This window comes from Palaemon carinicauda, chromosome 34, assembly GCF_036898095.1.
Source record: "Palaemon carinicauda isolate YSFRI2023 chromosome 34, ASM3689809v2, whole genome shotgun sequence".
NCBI lineage: Eukaryota > Metazoa > Arthropoda > Malacostraca > Decapoda > Palaemonidae > Palaemon > Palaemon carinicauda.
In genome coordinates, this window is record NC_090758.1 from 78,292,771 (window position 1) to 78,318,859 (window position 26,089).

The 26,089-nt window shown below is 38.7% G+C and overlaps 2 protein-coding genes across 2 annotated transcripts in view; one reads left to right on the top strand and one right to left on the bottom strand.

The window, feature by feature from the left end:
- Positions 1-15,226, top strand: part of LOC137627045 (uncharacterized) — a 78,548-nt gene extending 63,322 nt beyond the window's left edge. The window contains exons 2-3 of the mRNA XM_068358027.1: positions 475-613; positions 12,499-15,226. Of these exons, the coding sequence (XP_068214128.1) occupies positions 475-558 (84 nt within the window). The 3' untranslated portion in view covers positions 559-613; positions 12,499-15,226. The remainder of the gene's footprint in view (positions 1-474; positions 614-12,498) is intronic.
- Positions 15,227-15,372: 146 nt separating this feature from the next.
- Positions 15,373-26,089, bottom strand: part of LOC137626498 (elongator complex protein 2-like) — a 29,549-nt gene continuing 18,832 nt past the window's right edge. Inside the window, exons 9-14 of the mRNA XM_068357531.1 lie at positions 25,602-25,785; positions 24,993-25,139; positions 22,126-22,291; positions 20,612-20,766; positions 19,372-19,626; positions 15,373-15,607 (exon numbers count right to left, since the gene is read on the bottom strand). Coding sequence (XP_068213632.1) covers positions 15,411-15,607; positions 19,372-19,626; positions 20,612-20,766; positions 22,126-22,291; positions 24,993-25,139; positions 25,602-25,785 — 1,104 coding nt within the window. The 3' untranslated portion in view covers positions 15,373-15,410. The remainder of the gene's footprint in view (positions 15,608-19,371; positions 19,627-20,611; positions 20,767-22,125; positions 22,292-24,992; positions 25,140-25,601; positions 25,786-26,089) is intronic.

The window sequence follows — 26,089 nt, forward strand, 5'->3', positions numbered from 1 at the left end:
GCAGCGGTGGCAGAATCCGGGTCAGCCTCGAAGCGTTCTGGACGTAGGAACCGTTCCATGGCCTCTCAAATTTTTATGTTGTGTGCAATAAATTGTTGTGAAAATAAAAAACCTGTCATAGGTTATAGGTTTTATTGCACACAAAAACTGGAGTCACCTCCTGAAACAATAGAAACAGCCACTATTACAACACGTACTATTTTACATGCACAATAACAAACAAATACATCAAAGTAAGGGCCAGACAACACAGGGACATTCACAAGCAATAATATGCATGAAGACACACAAATAGCAACATAATAAGCTGGTAAATGCAAGCAGAGAAACACAACGTACATGGGAGCATAAATGTAAAACTACATTGAACATATATTACCACAGGTGATACCCTTAATAAGACATTGAATATATTACAAATACTGTATATTTAAAAAATATATAAATCTTATTCCTATTTCTTTTTCCTTCCAGGGGAGAAGTACCAGCCCATCCACATGTATTCAAGAGCGACTGGAAATCGTCAAGTGCGACACAATTGGACTAAGGTACTTTTGACCGTACAGAAATCAACGAGGATCGTCCAAAACACCCCAATGCACAAAAACTGCAGGTAATACGTGATGTTGGTACTTAGATTTGAAACTCTTAACCCTTTTACCCCCAGGCTATTTGGAAATTTCCAACCCTTAACCCCCAGGGGGTTATTTTTTTCCCAGCACATTTTGCAGTATATTTTTTTTAAATTGCTCTAACAGCCTTAATTTTTGTCATAGAGAGGTCAGGTTGGTCTCATTCTCTTGGAAAATGCCTGAATATTCTCAAAAAATTATCAAAAATATGAAAAAAAAAATGTATAGCATTTTTTTGCAAGGACGTACCGGTACGTCCATGGGGGTAAAGGGATGGGTTTTGTGAAACGTACCAGCACGTCCTTTGGGGGTAAAAGGGTTATAGTACAGGTAATACATATTGACGTTGTTGTTAGATTTGAAACTGTTACAGTATTAACTATGAATATTATACGGTAAGTGTGGAAATAATCTTCCTTCGGTCTTTATCTTAATGGTGTCAGATGAGTTTTTTTTTCTTCAATCTCCTACTCTCATCAGCTAAAGGTCTTTTCCTTTAGTTTCCAGCTCGTTACTAGAGGTCACAAATTTGTAGTAAAATATGTCACGTGGTGGGCCGGGAAGTCGGGTAAAACTCGCTGGTAAGAGACTGATGTCTCGCCAGGTAAATCCTGAACAGCTGATTAGCCGTTGTTCCGATTTCTTTTATGGCCTCTTGTGGCATGGTTGGTTTCGACCTGGCCCTTCATTAGAAGGGGCCAGCGTTCGATCCCAAGTATGAAGTAGAAATTTATGTCCAATGATATAGTATTTAACTTAAAATAAAATACTTTAATTCAGCATATAAGTACTGTTGAGAATAAGGTATTTAAACTCCGGATATAAGTACTGTAGGTATTTTGTTTATTTTGCCAAATAATAGGGATTTTAATTGCCGGAACATTTAATGTTTTGGAAATGCTATTTTCTCGATGTATTATTTATCAATGCACTTCCCCCAATTTTTGGGGGTAGCCGGCTTCAAACAAATGGACAAAAGGGGACCTTTCCTCTCCCCGCCCCTCCCAGACTAAACGAGGGATTCAGGCAAATTTGGCTGGTACTGCTAGGGTGCCACAGCCCTTCCTCCTGTAAATACTTACCAAAGAGTAAAATGAGAACATACTTTTTGAGACATACTATCTGACAAGTATGCGGTAATTAGGAAAGGATTCAGGACTATAATAGGCTAATTTAATATTTTCAACAAGGCTGTGGAAAGTCTAGTTATTATGATTATCATTCCAGGACCTCTTGTGTCCACTGTACCTATAGCTTTGTGATGTCTTTTTTGGAGGACATGCTGGTACACATTTTATTTCACTCCCCAATTTGGAGGACATGCTGGTACACATTTTATTTCACTCCCCAATTTGGAGGACATGCTGGTACACATTTTATTTCACTCCCCAATTTGGAGGACATGCTGGTACACATTTTACTTCACTCCCCAATTTGGAGGATATGCGGGTACACATTTTATTTCACTCCCCAATTTGGAGGACATGCTGGTACACATTTTATTTCACTCCCCAATTTGGAGGACATGCTGGTACACATTTTATTTCACTCCCCAATTTGGAGGACATGCTGGTACATATTTTATTTCACTCCCCAATTTGGAGGACATGCTGGTACACATTTTATTTCACTCCCCAATTTGGAGGACATGCTGGTACACATTTTATTTCACTCCCCAATTTGGAGGACATGCTGGTACATATTTTATTTTACACCCCCCAAAAAATCCATATAGTATTTTTTATTTCATGTCCTAGTTCTTTATGTCCTAGTCCTCTTTATTAATAAAAAAAAATATATACAGTAAATCAAAACATGGATATTTTATGCTTGTCTGATGGGTACAAAGCAAAGATGCACATATTAGATACAGTGACATGATTTGGCTCCTACCTACACAGACATCACTATGTCAGCGAAGTCCAGAAAATTTCCTTGTTTGAAGAATATGAAAAGCTGTAGCAAAATTTTGACTTGAGACACGAGGAAAGCAAAATTGAATGAGATATGTTTTAAAGTTTTCCAAAGGCTTCATTTTCCAGTAATTAAGAGACTTAAAAACCTGATATTTATATTTAGTTTCAACAATAGGTAAACTATACTGAAACGATGAAGCATAGAAATTTACAAGCAATGACGACAAGCTATTAGTCGTAACCGAATAACTAGAAAAAGATTGATGATAACACTTTTCCTTGTTTTAATCTAGTTCTTTCAAGGCTTAGGGAGTCTGCTTCCAGTCAAAACTTGCAGTTTTATCTATTAGAAAATACACATCTCTGAAGTTCTTGTCTAAGTATCTCCAATTAGACCGAAATCTCCCTAGAAGTGTTTCACCATGTAGTCTTTCCGGAGTATCTCTGGTGTAAGGTTACATACTGTACATTCAAGACCACTTTTCTTGTGTCCTGAGGCAGTGTAGAGTGGCGAGAAAGCCCTGTGTATCCACACCGGTTTACTACCTGTTATGGACAGGCAGTAAAAGTGTTCAGGCCTTCAACCATGTCATAAATGCTTGTCAAATGTCACATGAAGCAAGATGTAATTCCTACTTACCGGGGTTGTATCCAGTCTTTTTTTATCTTTAATCTGGTCTTTCCTTTAAGTTTCATGGTCATTTACCTGAGATAGCACGCTTCCCGACCCCGGGTCGCCTCAGGGCACATATCACACCGCCTGAGGTTGACCCCTTAGAAAACGGAAAGAGGGTAAACTATACAAAAAGCTGGTCGGTTAGGTAGAGTTACCAGTAACTCCTAAGAAGGTAGTTCTAGGTAAGTATGTTAGGAAAAATACAAATTACTTAAAAATTTGTGATTTCCTTTAATTTTCATGGTCATTTAGTTACTGTTGAATTTCAAACTTGGTCTCTTGCAGATCCTAAATGCAGAACTGTTCAAATTTGGTCCCTTGCTGTTCAAGAATTTATAACCATTCAAACTTGGTTCTTTGCGGTCCCAAGTTTTCGCAGTAATATCATTTAACCTTATATTTATCCAAAGAGTGATTAAGATGTAAATTATCAATTCATCTGAAATCCTGAATATCCCCACTGATTAGAAAATGGATACTTAGTGTGATAACTCGGTAAAACTAGAGGAGCACTCGGTAGAGAGCATGCCTTCGCCCCACCAAGCAGTCTCATTTTGCTCTTAACTTCACTGCGTACTTGTACTTCGATGTACTTTCTTCAAAATCTAATGGATTTACCCTTGTGTCATACCCCACATGTACATCAAGTTTCGTTGAATTTGGTTCTGTAGTTTTTGTGTAATGTTCCCCAAAAAACTGAATATATTTCCCATTTACTGTACTTAACATTGCGATTCTTTTCAAAGTACTGCTGTGTACTTCTACTTTGACATACTTTATCCAAAATGTTTCAAATTCATCCTTGGATCATACATAACTACCAAGTTTGTATAAAATTGCTCACTAATAAACACAAATTAACCCTTTTACCCCCAAAGGACGTACTGGTACATTTCACAAAACTCATCCCTTTACCCCCATGGAAGTACCGGTACGTCCTTGCTTTTTGCTATTTAAAATTTTTTGCATATTTTTGATAATTTTTTGAGAAACTTCAGGAATTTTCCAAGAGAATGAGACCAACCTGACCTCCCTATGACAAAAATTAACGCTGTTAAAGCAATTTAAAAAAAATATACTGCAAAAGTGCTTGAAAAATAACCCCATGGGGGTTAAGGGTTGGAAATTTCCAAATAGCCTGCGGGTAAAAGGGTTAATAAAAGAAACAGATGATAGAGGTAAATGCACACCCTTTGCAATTTTGGCGAAGGTAATTATGCATGAACACTGTCGATTCTTAATGTCAGAGCTGTTCTATTGTCATATCAGTCAAATTAAATTAGGAGTACTTACAGGAGAATGATCTATTGGATATCACAGTGACAAATTTTTGAAAACCTGAAGAATGAGTGTGGTGAATTCTATCTTCCATCCACACACACAATAAGTAGGAAGAAAACAGTATATTGTTAAGACCATTCTGAAAGAATAAGTCTAATTCTTAAAGTAAAGTTTAGCACTATAGTCCATTTCTTTTAGCAATGCATATTTGCTCAGACTCGCAGTGGTGCCCTTTTAGCTCGCAAAAGTTTCCAGATCGCTGATTGGTTGGATGAGATAATTCTAACCAATCAGCGATCAGAAAACTTTTCCGAGCTAAAAGGGCACCGCCGCGAGTCGGTGCAAATATGCATCGCTAAGAGAAATGGACTATAGTGGACCCCATATCTAATTTCTGTGCCACTGTCAAGTTCTTCCCGAGCATCAAGCAGGACCTCGTATCCCTAACTTAGTGACCCCTTGTTGAGTTGGACCTCCAACCCACTCACGCAGCTAGAATAAACAGTGTTCTTGGATATCTTTCTCTTTATCCTGTCATTGCTAAGAAAAGTCTTTGGAGCTCTAGTCCAAAATTCCAATTCCTCTCGAGATAGCACCGTGGATTCCTCGCAGAACAGAGAAAAGTCCTTCTGATCCTCTCTGGACACCTTAGAAGCAATAAAGGACTAGAACCTGGTATTGTGAATGTCTTGAGTTTTGGGCATAATTGCTCAAAGATCCTCTTGAGCATAGACAACTTCCATGAGGAGCAGAGGTTTGTGTTCCTCATTGGGAACACTGTGTGCAAGACTGAGTGGTAGCCTTCCCCAGCTAAGATTAAGGCACTTCAATTGACAAGAAAATCAAGGCAGTTTGCAATCTGCTCAACAGATACTATACTTGTTCTCTGACCGGAGACTTGTCCCTTCTGCCATACCAATTGCAGGATATGGTCCACATTCTTTGATGACAGTTGCAGAGGACCATCGAAGGTACCCAGACATCTGAGGAAGCCCTTGAAAAAAGCCTTTCACTCAAAAGATTCTGTATCTTGTCCAAGTGTGAAGTGTAAGCGACTTCACCAATAGGAGGTACCTCTGAAGATGCAGCTGATAGAAATGTTTATGGGGTAGTTCTCTCGGGAGCCCGACTAAACGAGCTAACATATCTGGATTCCTCCACTCTTGTGGTCATCTGGGATCCACTATAGTCATCCTGAGACATGTCATGATCAACACTCGGTTCATAAGCCAGAAAATCATGCTGAATGAGTAAAAGGTGAAAGAGTCTGCTGTAGGTGTTGGATAGTGTCCTCGAATTCTTCCCACAAGTCTGAAATGGGGGAAAAGAACACTAGGAGTTTCCTGTTTATCCATGTGGCAAAGAGGTCAAGGACATTCCAAAATCAAACCATTGTTATTTAGTCTTAGGTAGTGCCATAGCCTCTGTACCATAGTCTTCCACTGTCTTGGGTTAGAGTCCTCATGCTAGAGGGTACACTAAGGAACACTATTCTGTTTCCTTGTTTCCTTTCCTCCTTGAGGTATTTTCCTCATTGGAACAGCATCAGAGTTTAAGTGCAGGAGAGCAAAAATTTTCAAAGGGTAGGTGGTATCCGTCTCAAAGTGTCCCCTTCCTTCCTTCACCTCCAGGTTGGGCATGAAACGGTGGAGCATTGTCTGCAGTAACACATTTCTTAGAGGAAGAAGCAAATGGACATAACAATTGGGGTATAGAGGAACCATAGCTTTCTTCAAAGATGATCACGATGGTTCGCCACAGACTGAAGGAGGTCTCGCCGCAGCCGCCTTTGAAGTGCTTGGACCCTTGAAGGTAACTGCACGATAGATAAGTGAGTCATGGCTAGCCTTACTCCTCTTCCCCACCATTGCTTCTATGTCCTATGGAAAGAGACATACCCTCCAACGCCGGGACGTTCTGTCCAGGTTGTCTGAAGAATTGGGAACCCAGCTGGCCTATCGTTAACCGACTGGCGTGCTAAAAAGGCCATCGCCTTCGCACTGAACAGAACCAACTTAATTGGTTTCTGTCTCGTTTGACAGATCCTAAAAAGGTGAAGTTGGCGACTGCACTGGACCAAAAGTTGATCCAGTGAGCTGTTGGAGGTTGGCCATGGAAGAAGATTCCATGGTAGCAGACTCAAGGGGTTAAAAGGCTATCCCTTCTGTTTGAGTCTCCCCCATAGACAATCCTGCCATCAAAGTAGAAAGTGTGGAATTGACAGGAAGAGTAGACGGACTCCCACCCAAAGGTACATAGAATTTTCTTTGTAGAGAATGCAGGAGGCAGAATCGTACTCATCAGCAGTAAATTCTCAAGACATGGGGGTCTGAGAATTCCTTCTGTTCAAGGCCACGTGAACAGTAATAATTGAGACTGTACAGTATATCCCACTTAACACAGAAGCCACCATAGCCTCTCCAAGTTCATTGCACTCATGAAGGGATATAAGCACATCAATAAACTGTCATTGGGGAGTTGAAAACCAGAGACGATGTTTAAGAAAGAAGGTTTATGTCAGTACATTTTGCATCAAAGGTAAAGAACCCTGGTGAGCTTTAAGAGAGTGAACCGAGCTAGCGAATCGAGGAGAAGGAACAGGCAGATTGTGGAATAACGAATACTATCATTCCTTTACCAGGAAAGTAGAAGATCCAAAAATCAACCACAACACTAAAGATGCCTCTGATATAAGCATTCACTGGAAGAGCAACAAATCCCTCCAAGTGTGTATGAGCGATGGCCTAATAATAAAAAAAAAAAAGTTATTAGAACTAAGATGATCAATTCATCTTAAAACACCCAATAAAAATTATGTTCCTGTACAGTTGTCGTACCTGCCACGGAGTCTAGTACGAGAACTGTTTAGATACATAATTTTTATTGGGAGAAATATTGATTTAAAAGCTCAAGATAGAGACGACTGGCGAAATCTAACCAAGGCCCTTTGCGTCAATAGGCGTAGAAGATGATGATCTGTTCAGTACAGTAGTATGTAGTGTATATGCCACTTTTATAGTGCTTTAATTTACTTTTTATTAAGAATTGTACAGCTTGTTTTGTGATGTAATTCTTCCACGCAGAGTGCTGACACGTCTTCATCAGTCAAGGGGTACGTTCTACAGATCATCTCGCAAAGCTAGAAAGAGACTGTTCCTTGACACCTCTTTCTTGAACCTGCCAGTGCTAACGAAAAGTCTTTGACACTGTGGCTATAGAATTCGGAGGATCTCCTCTTGATCACTACCCAATGCCAACTAGAAGAGAGGGGATGGAGGACGACTCATAGTCCGGCACAAAACTAACTAGAGACATCCTTCCACTCCTCAGTGTAGGTGACTAATAAAGGACTGTGCAACTCTCCAACTCTCTTCGCCGATGCTAAAGCTACCAGAAAGACATTCTTGAGAGTCGGATCCATGTCTGACGACGTCATCAAAGGCTCAAACAGGGTACGCTTGAGAACCTTGAGAACTAAAGTCACGTCTAACTCCAGAGACCTGAGATCCCATAGTGGACAAGACTGCTTTAAGCTTCTCACAGGGATAGACAACTCCCAGGAAGCAGATAGGTCTATAACCTTTGGTTAGAAGACCATACTGAAAACCGAGCGGTAGCCTTTGACAGCTGTGACTGAAAACGCTTCTCTTGGCGAAGGAACACAAGGAAATCAGCATTATGTTCGTCAGTTGCTCCGACAGGGGAAATATCCCTTCTACGGCATCAATCGCAGAAGATGGCTCACTTAGCCTGGTAGACGGCTGTGAAAGACCCCCAGAGCTATCCAGACCTTATCCTGTGCAGTGCCTCATGAAGAGCCTTTTGCTCAAAGGGAATACTGAATAGTCTCCACCTGTGAAGAGGGAAGGACTCTACGGCCTGGTGGTACCTCTGCAGCTGCAAAAAAAAAAAGCGACGGTCACCGAAGTCATTCTCTTGGGACCTCAACCAGAAGAGCAAGCAGATTGGGTTACCACTCAGCATGAGGCCATCTGGGAGTAACTGTTGATTACCAGGCAGACCAGGCTGAATAGTGTACACACTCAGGTGATCCCATGTGTGTTGGAAGGCACCTTTGAACATGAGGAGCTTTCTGTTTAGCTGGGTGGCAAACAGGGCTTTCCCTAGAGAGTCCCATTGGGCAAGAAGCCTTTCAGCTACAAGAGGATACATGGACCACTCTGTTCCTACAACCTGCCCTTGCTAGTACATTTCTCTTCCCAGGAATGTCACTTGCTAGTAACTCTACGTGAAATGCTACCCAGATGTGCATCCACGTCATCAGCTCACAAAGACGCCACAAGACCATACCCTCTTTGCTTGTTGACGTAGGCCACTATGGTAGTGTTGTCACTCATCAATTCAATCGAGTGCCTCCTCAAATGTTCTCGGAATGCTTGCCTCGATGTTGATTTGCAGGCGCTTTCCTTCTTTGATCTACACCCCTAAGACAGCCAAATCCAGGTATGCTTCCCACCCATCTTTCGATGCATTTGAGAACAGTTGCATGTACGGAGGCAGAGAGTCCAGCAGAACTCCCTTGGTGCAGTTTTCCTCGTCAAACCACCAGGACACATCTTCTCGAACCTCCTGCCTCACTGGAACAGGGGATCCACCAGTGATCCTTCAAAACACTATTGAAGAGATCTTTGGTGAAAGTGCCTGTGTGGAAGGAGCTTCATCAATGAGGAGAGGCAATTGAGAACTTATTGCCAGAGTAGAGCTGGTACTTCTGTCTTTGACAGGAATGGTTGAGCAACCTCCCTGAGCTTGCTGATGCTGCTGCTAATGTTTCTATGAGCATGCCCAGGTAATTAAACCTCTGCTTGGGTATGAAATTCAACTGCTCCCAGTTTCCCACAATCTCCAAATTGTGGAAAAATGTGAGAATCTGATCTTGTTCCTGAGGAGGCCAGGATCAACCAATCGTCAACTGATGTATCCTTTGCGAATGGGCCCGAAGCAGCTACCAAGTGAACAACAGGGGATCTTAACACAGGCCAAAGCAGTCTTGAACTGGTACACCATACCGTAGAGGGAGAAGCATAGGTACTTTAGAGAGTACTGTTTAACAGACACTTGAAAGAATGCATCCTTCAGGTCTCTCCCTCTCATAGAAGACTACACAGACAGTATTGTTTCCATCCTGAACTTGTTTGGAGGAGAGCTGCCGATGACCGGTCTCCAGCATTCTCCACTAACAAGAGCCAATTGTAGAAGGCGGGAAACTCTCTTAGAATGACTTCAAGCATGTTCCTCTCCAACATCTCGTCCACTTCTACCCGCAAGGCCAGGGCTTTCGATGATGTTGGATGCTCCATAGGGAAAGAGGTATCTGGCTGTCCAAAAAGTGTAGTAAGTAACCATCCCTTAGGACAATCCCTACCAAAGACACTACACCATAACTGCTCAATGGCAAGACAGGCATCCCTCTACTCTCAGCAGTGGGAGAAGGGGAACACTGGCATCAGTGTTTCCCTCTTTCTAAAAGGCTGTGCACACACAGGATCTTTTTGGGAAAAGGTTGCGGGCACAGCGCCGGGGTTTCAGAGCAAGTCCAGGGCCTCTCCTTAATGCTAATCCCGCAGGCTTGGCTGTACCCGAAGTTTTGGTTGCTGAAGACAGCTCGCTGGATCAGGGAGTCCTGCAAAACAATCCTCCACGATTCTTCCACAGCCTGCATACAACTCTCAAGACAGGAGAGACGAGGCAGCCCGCACCGATGAGTTCTGCAACGCCGACGCCACCTATGGAGTAACTTGTTTTGAGAAGCAAGAAACTACGGCGTCTCGCCTCTTCAACACCCACTTAGCACACGGGTTTACTGCCTGGTGAGCAAGGAAGATAGCCGCCTTTCTGCCCAACAGCATAAGACTTGCAATTCTTCAAAGCCTCTTGGTGTTAATAACCTCATCAACTGCTTAGTAGGTCACTAGTCCTGAAGTGAGGCCAAGACCAAAGCCTCTATGACCACTGCCTCGGAGGTTGAGAAAGATGTGTCTTCTGCCTTGAGTCTCCAACGAGAGCCCTTATCAGAGTGAGCACTGACGGGTCAACCTAGAGGCGCAGATGCAGCGATCTCTTATCTTGTAAAACTTCCGCTGCATTGGGGAGGGGGGGTGGGGGGAATCTTGCTTGACCTACTGGACTGGTGAGTTTCTCAGCTCCACAGATCTGAGCAACAACTTGATCCAAAGGGGCGCGAACACTCAGGAGTTTCCAACATCAGCGAAACCTGAGAAGCTCAGTGATGTAGATGCAAGGACTCTAAGCCCCTGGCAGTAGCAGCAGCAGTCATACCCCCCCTCAAGGAGAGAGATGCAACGAAAGACTTCCCCCAAGTTTTCTTGTTCTTAGGCACTAGCTTCTTCCCCTTCAGTGCATACGCCTTTCACAACCTGCACTCAGCACACGAGGATGACGGCGAAGTCACGCCCCTTACAAGACACATAGAGGGAGTGTGGATCCAATCCGGGTGCATTGTCTACACTTCTGGCAAAAAATATTCTTGCTTTCATTCCATCGTTAACAATCACCATTCACTTCCTGAAAAAGAGAAAGAAAATTAAAAGTTTTGAAAGAAGCTGTCTGTACATACATACACGACTAGAAAAGGAGCTCATGCTGAATTAATCACCCTAATTAGAGATTGAGTAGAAAAGGAGCTCATGCTGAATCAATCTCTCTAATTAGAGATGAGAGTTTGTATGTAACATAGGAACAGTCTAAATACTTCATCTTTAAGATACTTGGTCCTCCTAAAGTAGTGCTAGAGGGGTCACACTGGTCAAAGGAAAAGGCCTATGGCATTGTCGGATGCTAGGGCTGTTAACCCTTTTACCCCCAAAGGACGTACTGGTACGTTTCACAAAACCCATCCCTTTACCCCCATGGACGTACCGGTACGTCCTTGCAAAAAAATGCTATAAAAATTTATTTTTTCATATTTTTGATAATTTTTTCAGAAAATTCAGGCATTTTCCGAAAGAATGAGACCAACCCGACCTCTCTATGACAAAAATTAAGGCTGTTAGAGCAATTTAAAAAAAATATACTGCAAAATGTGCTGGGGAAAAAATAACCCCCTGGGGGTTAAGGGTTGGAAATTTCCAAAGAGCCTGGGGGTAAAAGGGTTAATAGCAAACGAAGCACTAGTTCAGTCCCGAGTGCTAGCAGAGGCCTAGGTCTTTGTAACAGTCTATATGTAATGCTTAGACATCTCCAATGACTCTTCCTATGAGTGACATTGCCAAAGAGGGCATGCAACTTGGTAACATATTTTCCACATTGGGTCATATGGAGCTCTTTTCACATTGGGTCATATGGAGCTCTTTTCACATTAGGTCATATGGAGCTCTTTTCGCATTGGGTCATATGGAGCTCTTTTCACATTGGGTCATATGGAGCTCTTTTCACATTGGGTCATAAGGAGCTCTTTTCACATTGGGTCATATGGAGCTCTTTTCACATTGGGTCATATGGGGCTCTTTTCACATTGGGTCATATGGGGCTCTTTTCACATTGGGTCATATGGGGCTCTTTTCACATTGGGTCATATGGACGGCCGTGGCTATTAAGAACTTTAGGGAATTACGGAGTTAGGTCATTAAGAGGAAAACTTTTGAGAGAACTGAAAAAGCAACCCGAGATCCATGGACTTGAGAAAAGGCCACCAAAGTGCCCTTGATTGTAGCCACAGACATTCTTCTGGCAGTGCAAATACAGCTAACATCAATTCCATCATAAATAAATTTACGTAGTTCTTGAGCCGTCCTACTGGTCTTCACGTGATCACTTATATAGCTACAGTTTTCTCTGACCAGTTGTTACAATTTATGACTAGAGCCAATTAGATACCAACTCGAGATCATTTTACAGATTGTTCAGTCAAGCGAGATCCTAGAAATGGTCAGATTTAACTTGGACTTTGCCTAAATACAAAATCATTAGTCTAGTATCATAGAATAATCTGTTCTTTATTTTTCCTTTTCAGATTTCTTGCTGGCTAAATGATTTCCAGTCCTCCTGCTCCCTGCGAACAGAACATTTTCCTGTGTACATACTCGTGTCTTTGGCCGACATCTTAGCATGGAACTAATGTGCTCAATATTTGATAGAAAATTTACGAACACAACTAAAGTTAAGATATAATTTTTAACAAAGATTCCTTTTTATACTATTAATAGTAATTTTGTATATTTTTCTACTCTTCTTGTGACAACTTTCCACTGTGCCATGATTTATATTTTTTTTATTGGTTTACACTCTCTTGAACATAGAACTAAATCCGCAGAAAATGAGATCTATTTTGTTAAAAAAAATATAAAATTTAACTATAGTTTATATATTCTGATTTAAAATTACAAGATTTAACTATAGTTTGAATTCAGATTATATACAAATCATATATTTTGATTTAGTAACTTTGTAATTATATTTTTCTAACGAGGTTATCTGAAAAAAAATTATCAAAACCTATCCGGTTCCTCACAAAAAGAATCTTCACATATAGAATATATTTTACACTTTTTAATGGCAGCTATTGTACATAAAATCTTCAATCATACTCTCAGGATCATCTTATATATACCTACTTAAGTACTTAAGAGATTCATGATGATGGCTACTTTAAGTACTAATGTGGTATACTTACATGCATGTACATATAAATGTTATAATGTAAGCTCACATCATCATTCAAGAATTTATAGGGAAGGAATATACAGTATCTCTCATATTCCACTGTTTTGATGAACTGTTCTTTACGAAATTTAATAAATATTCCACTGTTTTGATGAACTGTTCTTTACGAAATTTAATAAATATTCCACTGTTTTGATGAACTGTTCTTTACGAAATTTAATAAATATTCCACCGTTTTGATGAACTGTTCTTTACGAAATTTAATAAATATTCCACTGTTCTTTACGAAATTTAATAAACATTCCACTGTTTTGACGAACTGTTCTTTACGAAATTCAATAAATATTCCACTGTTTTGATGAACTGTTCTTTATGAAATTTAATAAATATTCCACTGTTTTGATGAACTGTTCTTTACGAAATTTAATAAATATTCCACTTTTTTGATGAACTGTTCTTTACTAAATTTAGTAAATATTCCACTGTTTTGATGAACTGTTCTTTACGAAATTTAATAAATATTCCACTGTTTTGATGAACTGTTCTTTACGAAATTTAATAAATATTCCACTGTTTTGATGAACTGTTCTTTATGAAATTTAATAATAATAATAATTCTAATATAACTAATCCATTAATAGTTATAGTTTTCTTTACCTTTAGCTTATGTTCGTAACATTCCTGAGGTTGAACTGTACATACATAAATTGATGATGATACTTTAGTGTTGTCTTATATTTTACATATAAAAAATCTACGACTTTGTAGATACAAAACTGAAATCATTGTAATGAAAAACTCTAATAATAAAAGAATATATCACAATATTTACCTTCATTTTATTACCATTGTTAAAATTAATTTGAGGTCTCTTTGATGAGATGGATTGACGTGTAAAACCCAAAGTATCTCTTGAATAGGAGGCTTAGAATATGCTGGTGTTTTCACACCCGAACGGCGCTGTTACGCAAGCTGTGGTGGAGGCATCCTCTGGGCAAGCATAAGGACATATTTGAGAAAATATGCTGGGTGTTCACAACAAATTTCCACAAGTATAGCATCCCGATTCATACTTGCACCTAGGGGAATATTGTGTGATCTGAGCTGTAATAAAAATGTTGAAAACAAAACTATAGTTTTGTGACCACACTCATGAGACAATTATCATCAGAAAATTCCATATAAATGTTTCTTGTCATACAAACTCTAGTTAGTATTTCGGTGGCTATGAGTAATATTTTTATGTGGTGTCGATGATTTTGAAAATACTAACGTATTTCATTGGCTATGAATAGTATTTTTATGTGGTGTCGATGATTTTGAAAATACTAACGTATTCTAGTCTTATGTTGTGGTGGATAGGAAGATTAATGTAAAATTCAACTGAATGGTAGAGAACTCTGCCTGTAGAAGAAACAAAACCAAATGTTTGGTGACCACACTGAGAATAATCATCAGAAAATTTTATATAAAAGTTTCTTGAAATACAACCTCTAGTCTTAAATGGCTGTGTTGTGGTGGATAGAAAGATCAATGTAGTATTCAACTGAATGGTAGAACTCTGCCCGTAGAAGTATAATACAATAAAACCAGCTCCTGGCTCAAAACCTGGAACAAATTGGAAGGGTCAAGTACATCAGTAAGGGCAACGGGGACTTCATACTGAATTAACCCATACAGAAATGAGTTCAACATTGAAGGCTAACATGGTGGATTGCTAGCAGCGAGGACGCATGAGACTTAACAAAGCAGCAAATATAGAAAAGATAACTAGACAAATGTAGTTGTTATAGTGTGGTTGAGCAACTCCTTCACCAATTCATGTCTAAAATCCATCCATTTGTAGACATTTCTTACCTAGGTTTTAGGAGGTAACAGCCTAATAAAAGATGAGACAAATTACTTTAGGTGAGCAAGAACCTTCTCTCTGGGAAGGTCTTCATTGCTGTCTAATTACTTTTACATTTGCGGCTTAAAAGAATTCGGAACTTTTGACAATCTGATTAAAGTATAAAGTTGTTTTTTCTGTATGAACACATGTATCATAAAGATAAATTAATAAAATCAAAACAAAAGCTTATTAAAATAAACCTGGAGTCATTAAGAAAACAGAAAATGGTGATATAAGTGATATTTCTAGTTTTCTTAATGACTGGGATATTGGGAAACAAACTGTATAACTGAAAAGGCAGGAAAACTTAACACGTACAATTGAAAGACTTGCTAAATACAGAACTATAGTGTATTAATTGCTATTAAATCTCACAACAATATTTCCCAGATATGAACTCTGTTATCTTCCCCGCACGATGCTAGGACAGGGCGGTCTCCTACACAGGGTCTGAATTTCAGGCGTTTGACAGTCTTGTGGTGCTGGTGAGAGATTTGTAATACTTCGGCCGAAAAGGAGGAATCTAATACGTTGTACCTGTGTACCTTCGTCACTCCGTTTACTAGGCCTACGAAAAGATAAAAAATATTCAAATTAATATTTACTAGGCCTATGAAAAGATAAAAATTATTCAAATTAATATTTTTCAAATGGGTACTGTAATTCAATCAATCATAGTTAGTAGAATAATGTAAATACATAACCTTTAACCCTTTTACCCCCGGGGTATTTGGAAATTTCCAACCCTTAACCCACAGGGGGTTATTTTTTTCCCAGCACATTTTGCAGTATATTTTTTTTAAATTGCTCTAACAGCCTTAATTTTTGTCATAGAGAGGTCAGGTTGGTCTCATTCTCTTGGAAAATGCCTGAATTTTCTCAAAAAGTTATCAAAAATATGAAAAAAAAATTTTTTATAGCATTTTTTTGCAAGGACGTACCGGTACGTCCATGGGGGTAAAGGGATGGCTTTTGTGAAACGTATCAGTACGTCCTTTGGGGGTAAAAGGGTTAATAGGTAGTTGAATAAGTAGAAATGTTATTGATGTCTGAAGCTGAAGAAATATACAGTATTTTATCAATCACAGTTAGTGGAATAATGTAAATACATAACCTTTAATAAGTAGTTTAATGAGTAGAAATGTTATTGATGTCTGAAGTTGAAGAAATAAGGGATTTTGATGAAGGAAAAATCTATTTCTGGGCTCAACCTGTGTCGCTCCGTGAAATGCTCCTTAAAGCACCATTCCAAAGGTATAAATACTGGTAAATATACCAGAGAAAAAGGTTGCATGGAATGCTAGGAATATATCCAGCTCGCTCACCCCTCAAAGGGTGTCAGTATTAAAACTGGGTCGAGTGATACCACTACCAGAGATCCCTCTCCAATTAGACTTCTCCCTCCTCAAAATCCCCCGTTACTATAAGGTGTCGTTCACTTCAGCTACTGCCCCCCCACCACCACCACTACCTAACCTTCTCCCATCATTCCTTGATAGCACCCGTGAACGTTCGGAAGTTTTTCGTAGCTGTGTTATTTTGTTATTGAAGATGTCAAACGTTTTGGAGTTTACCTTTTAGAAAGTACTATTTTGTGGTCGGTATGTGTAAGGGAACGACATACAGTGAACCCTCGCTACTTCGCGGTTCGACCATCGCGGATTCACCACTTCGCGGATTTTTTCCATAACCCATATATATACAGTAATATATATATATATGTATGCATGTATTTATGCATATATGTAGGTATGTATGTGTATACATATAAATATATATATATATATATATATATATATATATATATACACACACACACACACACACATATATATATATATATATATATATATATATATATATATATACTGTATATATATATATATATATCTATATATCTAGGTAGGAAGATGTGATGTAGTTCTAAGGGAAAAGTATGGGAAATATGTCTGGGTAATAAGCAAAGCTCTACCTCCAGTTTGTTTCTACATTATGATCAGAGATAAATGTAAACAAATCATTGGTTGCCATTTTTTATCGTGCTTTTTAGCATGTTTAGGAAATGCATGATATAAAATCACCTATAATATTTGTGCCTGTTTTAGTTTAGGGTACTGTAGTACATGCATTAAGTGTTCTGTACATTAAAGGGTAGTTTGTTAACAGTACTACGTTCAAGGGAAGGTTTTAAAAGTCTGAATATACATGTTGAATAAATAGGTAAATATGGTGTCACTACTTCGCGGATTTTCACCTATCGCGGCCGCGACTGGAACCTATCTACCGCGATAAACGAGGGTTCACTGTAACACGAAAATCCGATTTACGTTGGAAATCGCCTTGGAACCAATTAATTACAATTTTTTAAAATTTCCTTTTAACCTCAAGTGTTTATTGCTATTTTGAAATTTGAAAAATCCCCATACCGTACTGTACTAACAGCTAATAAGGATGTTTCCCCACGAACAAAACTCGTTGCCAGACCATGACGAGCAAACTACTTTACTGCTGTGTTTGAAGTTTCTTTATTTCCTTTCCTCACTGGGCTATAATTCCCTGTTAGAGCCCTTGAACTTATAGCCTCCTGCTTTTCCAACTAGGATTATAGCTTAGCTAGTAATAATAATGATTATAACAATTAAAGGAGTATCAAGTTTTCTGGCTTTGTCCCACATAAAATGTTATCTACACGGTTATAAAAAGTCCCGCTATCTCTCAAATGTTTAAGGGTTCCATTCTCGTGTACTGCAGTTTCTAAAGTCTGATTTGGAGCCATCTTGTAGTTTATGTAAAATTGTTACATGGAGTACGCTTCTAGTTCTTCTAAAGTGTAGCACTTTCAATGTTTCAAGGCCAGTTTCTTTATCTTGCCACTCAACATGGTAGAATCGGACTAATCTGGACGGGAACAATCTTACTACCAAGCCAAAATTTCAACCGAGTCGAGTACCTGTGTGTAGACGTAAGTTTTTGCCTCGTGAATAAGTAGAGACAAAGGGGTTAAGCTAGATCTATTAGCAATGTTTGTTGCCAGAGCCATGCCTTTAATTTTTCTGATGAGTACCTGTGTGTAGACGTAAGTTTTTGCCTCGTGAATAAGTAGAGACAAAGAGGCTAAGCTAGAGCTATTGGCAATGTTTGTTGCCAGAGCCATGCCTTTAATTTTTCTGATGAGTACCTGTGTGTAGACGTATGTTTTTGCCTCGTGAATAAGTAGAGACGAAGGGGCTAAGCTGGATCTATTAGCAATGTTTGTTGCCAGAGCCATGCCTTTAATTTTTCTGATGAGTACCTGTGTGTAGACGTAAGTTTTTGCCTCGTGAATAAGTAGAGACGAAGGGGCTAAGCTGGATCTATTAGCAATGTTTGTTGCCAGAGCCATGCCTTTAATTTTTCTGATGAGTACCTGTGTGTAGACGTAAGTTTTTGCCTCGTGAATAAGTAGAGACGAAGGGGCTAAGCTGGATCTATTAGCAATGTTTGTTGCCAGAGCCATGCCTTCAATTTTTCTGATGAGTAAATGTGTGTAGACTAAGTTTTTGCCTCGTGAATAAGTAGAGACGAAGGGGCTAAGCTGGATCTATTAGCAATGTTTGTTGCCAGAGCCATGCCTTTAATTTTTCTGATGAGTACCTGTGTGTAGACGTAAGTTTTTGCCTCGATAATAAGTAGAGACAAAGGGGGTAAACTGGATCTATTGGCAATGTTTGTTGCCAGAGCCATGCCTTTAATTTTTCTGATGAGTACCTGTGTGTAGACGTAAGTTTTTGCCTCGAGAATAAGTAGAGACAAAGGGGCTAAACTGGATCTATTGGCAATGTTTGTTGCCAGAGCCATGCCTTTAATTTTTCTGATGAGTACCTGTGTGTAGACGTAAGTTTTTGCCTCGTGAATAAGCAGAAACAAAGGGGATAAGCTAGATCTATTAGCAATGTTTGTTGCCAGAGCCATGCCTTTAATTTTTCTGAATCGCCACTCGTCATGGTCTCGATACAATGTTTGTACGACGGGCACTGCCACGTCGTGAGGATGCACCCAAAAACGAATACAGTACAGTTCAATAAACAGATTGCCTTATGTAATGTGTTTAAATTTTGATTGGCTGGTCCAAAGGGTTTGTTCTTAATCATCACCATAATGTCTTATTTTATAAATTACCACACATGTTTCTTCAAAGACTCTCTCTGCCATAACTTGTACTGTATATTTTTCAAAATTTCCCCTCTGGAACAAACCTCTATTAGTCTTGTCACGCCAACACAGAATATTTCTAAAACTCAAGTGAGGTGACACACAATTAACCTCTCCACTATCAGAATTAAACAAACTCACCCGTGGCTATGAGACACTGAGATTTCCCGTCTCCGTTTTCAAAGACCGTCGCTGCAACGGCCGTCACCTCGTCGCTTTCATTCAAGAGCGAGACTCTGGTCCACCCCTCCTCGCCAAGACCCCACACGGCCACGGTCTTATCCCTGGACGCAGTGACGAAGTGCTTCGAATCGGGCAACCAGGCGCATGACCAGATTACTCTTGAATGCATCGTTTCTTTATCTTTTGAAAAGTCTGATATCTTGTACGTTATTCCTAGGGGAAAGATTTCAAGTTTAGAGACCATTAAATTTTTACTATACAAATAAAAAACAATCACTAAAACGAAGCAAAGTGAGCAGAGAATTCCAATATTCTACTGGCTTCTGATATTAGTTCAGAAAGGCCTTTAATAATGTACAGCATTTGGGATATATGTATGATAGCGGCCACCTGTAAGTATAACGACGGCTGACTAAGAATACGGTAGTGTAAGGGGGGTTGCAGGAGGGCGTTAGCACCCCCGTTAAGTAAATAGGCAAGGACACGACCTGTAGGTTAGATTAGGTTGGGAAGTTTAGGTTTGCTGGTGCCTATTTCCTATGCACGCGCGAGGAACTGGCCGCTGACATACAAAGGCTCCTCATATTCATTAATATTGTGAAATCTTACCCAATTTCTAACCTGAATATGTAACTTATTCTTAATTAAAGATCATTGATGCAAACAATTGCAAATAGATTTAAAGTATAAGATGAAACATTTTCTTCATTATCCATTAATTTTCAATGATACCTGTCACAAAATATTTAATCATAGCCCAATTTGAAAAAGATAGCCACTAATAAAAAATAGAGGGGTGAATGTAAAAATTATAATGAAAAGTTTTTTTTCTTTAGGCAGGAGAGAACTCTTTTTTCTTCTAAAAGAGATACAGTCTGCAAAAAAAATCAGTGCTTTATACAACTAATATATGCAACTGCATCTTTTCCCATAATTTTTTTTTTTTTTTAAATCTCAAGTTTGGATATAACAAAGGCTTCAGAATGTCATCATTTCGAAATTCAAAATTTGTTTACTATATATATATATTTTTTTTCATTTTGAGTTTGTTATGAGAAATGTTGAAAAAAATTAGTCCTTTATACAACTAATATATGCAAATGCATCTTCAAATAACCCGGGGATTGTAAATTTAATCCACACCGTTACAAAATACCAGGATTTCTCTTATATAATGAAACGACGCAAGAAAATATACCTAAACTATTTTCCGACGGTTCCCTCTTGGAAATGGCCCAGGTGCGGTCACGAGAAACCGACAGCAAATAGTTGCCGTCAACCGAGAACTCCATCTGCGTCACGGTCAGGCGGTGCTTCAGGACGACGTCCACCTGTTGCCATTTCTTGGCGTCCCTGAAATCGAAAGGAATATAAAAACTAAATTTAGTTAATTAGCTTTTACATTTTGCATGTTTTTATGCACTTTTGTCAAGATTTCTCTTTATTAACGTGTGTGTATTCCATTCTATGGAGGCCTAAGTTGAAGGACTTAGAGCTTCTTGCACATAATGCATGTTCATCTCAAATTACAATGATGATGATGATAATGATAATAATAATGATAAAATGTAAAGCGCAGTGTGTATCTATAGTCCATTTCTCTCTGGTGAAGCAACTGATATCAGCATGGTAAACCAAACTTGGTCAATCTGGGTAAAGGAAAGGTCCTACTTGATTCCTTTGAGTGATAAAAATGTCACCTGTCGTGTGGGAAAATGTTGAACGATTCAGGACATACACATGAAATAAGGCAGTGCCACATCCAAGAAGTGAAAACATTAACCCTTTTACCCCCAGGCTCTTTGGAAATTTCCAACCCTTAACCCCCAGGGGTTATTTTTTTTCAAGCACATTTTGCAGTATATTTTTTTTAAATTGCTCTAACAGCCTTAATTTTCATCATAGAGAGGTCAGGTTGGTCTCATTCTCTTGGAAAATGCCTGAAGTTTCTCAAAAAAATTATCAAATTTATGAACAAAAATGTAAATAGCAGTTTTTTGCAAGGACGTACCGGTACGTCCATGGGGGTAAAGAGATGAGTTTTGTGAAATGTACCAGTACGTTCTTTTGGGGGTAAAAGGGTTAAAGAAAGGTCCCTACTTGATTTCTTTGAATGATAAAAATGTCACCTGTCGTGTGGGAAAATGTTGAACGATTCAGGAAATACACATGAAATAAGGTAAGTGCCACATCAAAGAAGTGAAAACATTAACCCTTTTACCCCCAAAGGACGTACTGGTACGTTTCACAAAAGCCATCCCTTTACCCCCATGGACGTACCGGTACGTCCTTGCAAAAAAATGCTATAAAAAGTTTTTTCTTCATATTTTTGATAATTTTTTGAGAAACTTCAGGAATTTTCCAAGAGAATGAGACCAACCTGACCTCTCTATGACAAAAATTAAGGCTGTTAGAGCAATTAAAAAAAAATATACTGCAAAATGTGCTGGGAAAAAAATAACCCCTTGGGGGTTGAGGGTTGGAAATTTCCAAATAGCCTGGGGGTAAAAGGATTAAGATTCTAGATTATGATTTAGTAGTCAAATTAAGCAAATTTTTCATACATTACTTCTATGAGGGAAAAACGTTCCTAATTTATTTGTATAAATTTTCACTCCAAAGTAATAGAGGATTATAACAATTAAAACCATCACAGACTTAAAATATGAAAAAACACAAATAAAACAGTACAACATTCTTCTCTATACTAACCACAGTATGATATTAGCGTCTGCTTCCTGCGCCGCTCGGCAAGACGACGCTAAAACTGATCCGTCCGCCGTTGCCGCCAAAGCAATGATGTCGTGGCCGTGTCCATAAAGTTTAGATGCCTCTGGCCACAAGGTATTCTGCATCAATTGGTCTTCGGTGGGTGGTGCTGAACGGATTACAAAAATTTCGTGTATTTGAAGGGTAAAAACCAAAGAATTACCTTGGTACAGATTAAATTCTCATTTAGTGATACATTTTGTGGTGGTGCAAGCTCTATGAAAGTCTAAACTTTATAATATTAACCTTCTACCCCAAATGGACGTACTGGTACGTTTCACAAAACTCATCCCTTAACCCCCATGGACGTACCGGTACGTCCTTGCAAAAAGCTGCTATTTGCATAATTTTTTATAACTGTAAGAGAAACTTCAGGCATTTTCCAAAAGAATGAGACCAACCTGAACTCTCTATGACAAAAATTAAGGCTTTCAGAGCGATCTAAAAAAAAAAAATATTGCGAAACGTGCTTGAAAACGTAAAATGCCAGGGGGTTAAGGGTTGGAAAGTTCCAAATAGCCTGGGGGTAAAAGGGTTAATAATAACCCAGAACACTCACATTCTGACAATTAAAAACTCAAAACACACTGAATGAAGAATGAGGGGAATAATTGTTCCTGTGTGCAAAGGAAAAGGGGACAATAATATTTAGTGTACCAAGGAAGGTATACAGAAAGATTTTGATTGTGAAAGGAAGATAACTGGAAAAAGAAGGTTGATAGGAAAGAACAGTGCAAGATTAGACAAGGAAGAGGGTGTGCACACTATATGTTTGTTATGAAACTTGTATGTGTTAAGCTTGAGGGTAGAGAAAAAAATACATGTGGTAGATAATGGACTTGATTACAATATACAATAAAATCAGCAAAGGTAAAATGGAAGGTGCTAAAGATGTATAACCTACAATCTAAGTATTTAAAGGGATTTCAATTTTATACGATAGAAGCAAAGCGTGTGGTAAAATTTGTACACTGAAGAGTGACTAGTTTATGAGAATAGTGTGTTACACCTCCATAGTTGAATATCTTTTGGGTGGGGTAATGAAAAATATCAGAGAAAGGACAAAATTTAAAATAAAATGTGGAACGGTTGATGCTCGTAATACTTTGAAAGTCTTTTCCAAAGAAGAAAGAATAGCATGAGTAATGTATTGAGAATCAATGGAGAGATGGAAGATGGAGCACCACGTTGGTGGTGAAAGAATGGAAACGGTGGATAAGTCCATGAATTTGGGGGCAGATATACAGACGATGGGGAATGTTTAAAAGAGGAGAGTTACATGACATAAATAGAAAGAAATGTAGCAGGATGTGAATAAAGTGATCAAAGAATAATAACGACTTTTGAGGCCAAAGTAATGTTTAAAATAATAACCGAGTTGGCTCTCCTAAAGAGAAGTAAAGTCTGCATGCTGACTGCACACCAAGGGTAAAAATTGAGGCAGTCAAGAAAAACTGTATGTATATCTTTTATGGCTTAAGAACAAGAGGAAAATAGAGAAATATGGGGGATGGGCAATAGGTTGTAAAAACATTGAAGTGCATAATTCAGAAGAGTTAAAGGAGAGCCTTTCTGAGTATGTATGTGGCACGGCTAATAGTGGAAATTTTCTGCATAGCAGGCTCTTCAACTAATAGGTCAGTGACTTTTGTTATTTTTTCCATCGGAGCCATCCCCTTTCAAAGGAAACGGCTTAAATTTTCATCATAAAATAAGGTTCATTCAGCAATAAATCTTATTTAAATTCCAAGGACTAATAATTCAAGATTACAAATTTTAAACAATAAATTGTATTGTTCCTAACTAATCAAAACTGATTAGAGTATGATTTGCAAAATTTAAATGGCCACTAAGATTTATCAAGGTAGTTATAACTATCTGCAGGTGGTTGTGAAGTAAGCCCCATTCACTTGTCAGCCAGCAAAATCAGCCCTCATAACCTATAGACCTGGGACTTGTGGGATGGTTAAATCAGAAAATGTAACTTAAAGAACTTGGGTTAGTAGTTACGTAAAATGCAAATTTTAAACAATGTGATTTGTTCCTGCAGAATAAAAACCATTGTTCTTTGACAAGAGAGTCATCCTTAGAAGAGATAAAAGTCTCTATAAATCATTATCTTTTTTTCCCAAACACTCAAAAGCTACACAACTAAACTGTCTATGAAGAATCATGAACAATTGCACAGTGCTAAAAAACTTTGTTTTATTTTCCCTTTTCACATCACTGAAAATTTCAAGGAAAAATAAGTCAACCAAGATATTATGTCAACAAAAATTACCCCCTTTTTTATAAATGGCACTGGAGGAAGTTATGAAATGAAAATGTTTAAAAGTGTATGTGCAGTAATTTTGCTTCACTCTAAAATATTTCATAATTCTTATGCAATTCCACACACACACTCACACTCACACTCACACTCACACACACTCTCTCTCTCTCTCTCTCTCTCTCTCTCTCACCCGTGATGTGCTTTACCGATGCAATTCCATCCCCCCTCTCTACTGTGAGGTGCTTTATCAATAATTCTAATAAAAATACAGTACAACATTTTAGAATTCCTTATTTTTCGATGAGGTTCAGTGCTGTGAATTAAGCTACAGCTTAAACACGAGATTTGAAATTCCGTCATAGTTTTTCTTTGTAGTTTGATTTTTTAAGTCGTTAATTTTGCACACATTCAAAGCGGAAGTTTGTCAGTTCAACCTTAGTATGGTGGAGGGTTACTGTGTAGTGTATATGTTAAACTCCCATTGCCAGCATGTATAAATTAATACTGGGATGTTTGAGCTCTCATTATTCAGTCCTACCTGTAAGCGATACGGGCTTAAAGTAAGCTTGTACCTCATCTCTTCCTTCTTGAACTTGTTGACCTTCTCCCAAGTCCGATATCATGACGGATTTGTTTGACAACCCAAGGGAAGGAACGGAGGCACCTTCACCGACTTCGCACCGTTCTGTTGAAAGAGTACGATGGGTTATAATGTTATCATATGATGATGCTGAATTAAAATCTACAGAAGCAGTCACTAAAATTATTGAGTTCAATCCAAGGACTGTATCTTAACTTTGACACTCCATCTACATAATTTACAAAGATTTATGATTATAAGCCTCAGTTCAGTGAATATTATGATTGAATAGATTTAGTGTCAGACTATTATCAACAGATATAAGGTCTGATCTTATCATCTGATGTAGTACTCTGAAGGTAATTCATTTCTAGGCACAAAAAAACAATACTTGTTCCCAAATGTTGGTACTGAAAAACATTATTACATAATGAGAGATTTTTCATTCTTCTTTATGATTTGAACTACAAAAATAATTAAATTTCAGTTAAAATAGATTCTAAATAAACAACAGTACTGTATTACAAGAACCTGTGAAACAGTAATATAACCGCAAATACTTCATACCAATGTCTTCCTTGACAGAGTCGCCCGTTATCTGGCCAAAGTTGCGGATGGAATTAGCCGGGGCAGAAAACCCCCGTATGACTTTCTCTTCAGCCCCGGATGCGAACTTGAACGGACCGAGACTGCAAAGACATGCTATGTCGTAGCCATGCACCTGGGGTCGACCAATTTCATGCCAGACTGTCTGAAAATGGATATCATTAGGAAACTACAGACTTTAGTATATATATAAAAAATTTTAAGTAATTTGTATTTTTCCTAACATACTTACCGAGAACTACTTTCTTAGGAGCTACCAGTAATCTCCTCTCAACCGACCAGAGTTTTGTGTAGTATACCCTACCTCCGTTTTCTATGGAGGACTAACCCAGGAGTAAGGAGAACATGCCCTGAGGGTAGACCTGAGCTAGGTCGGCGTTAGCTTGGGTCTCGCTAGTCAGTAAGTTCTCTGGTCGCGTCGTGATACCATCACGCCGCTCTCATTCTCT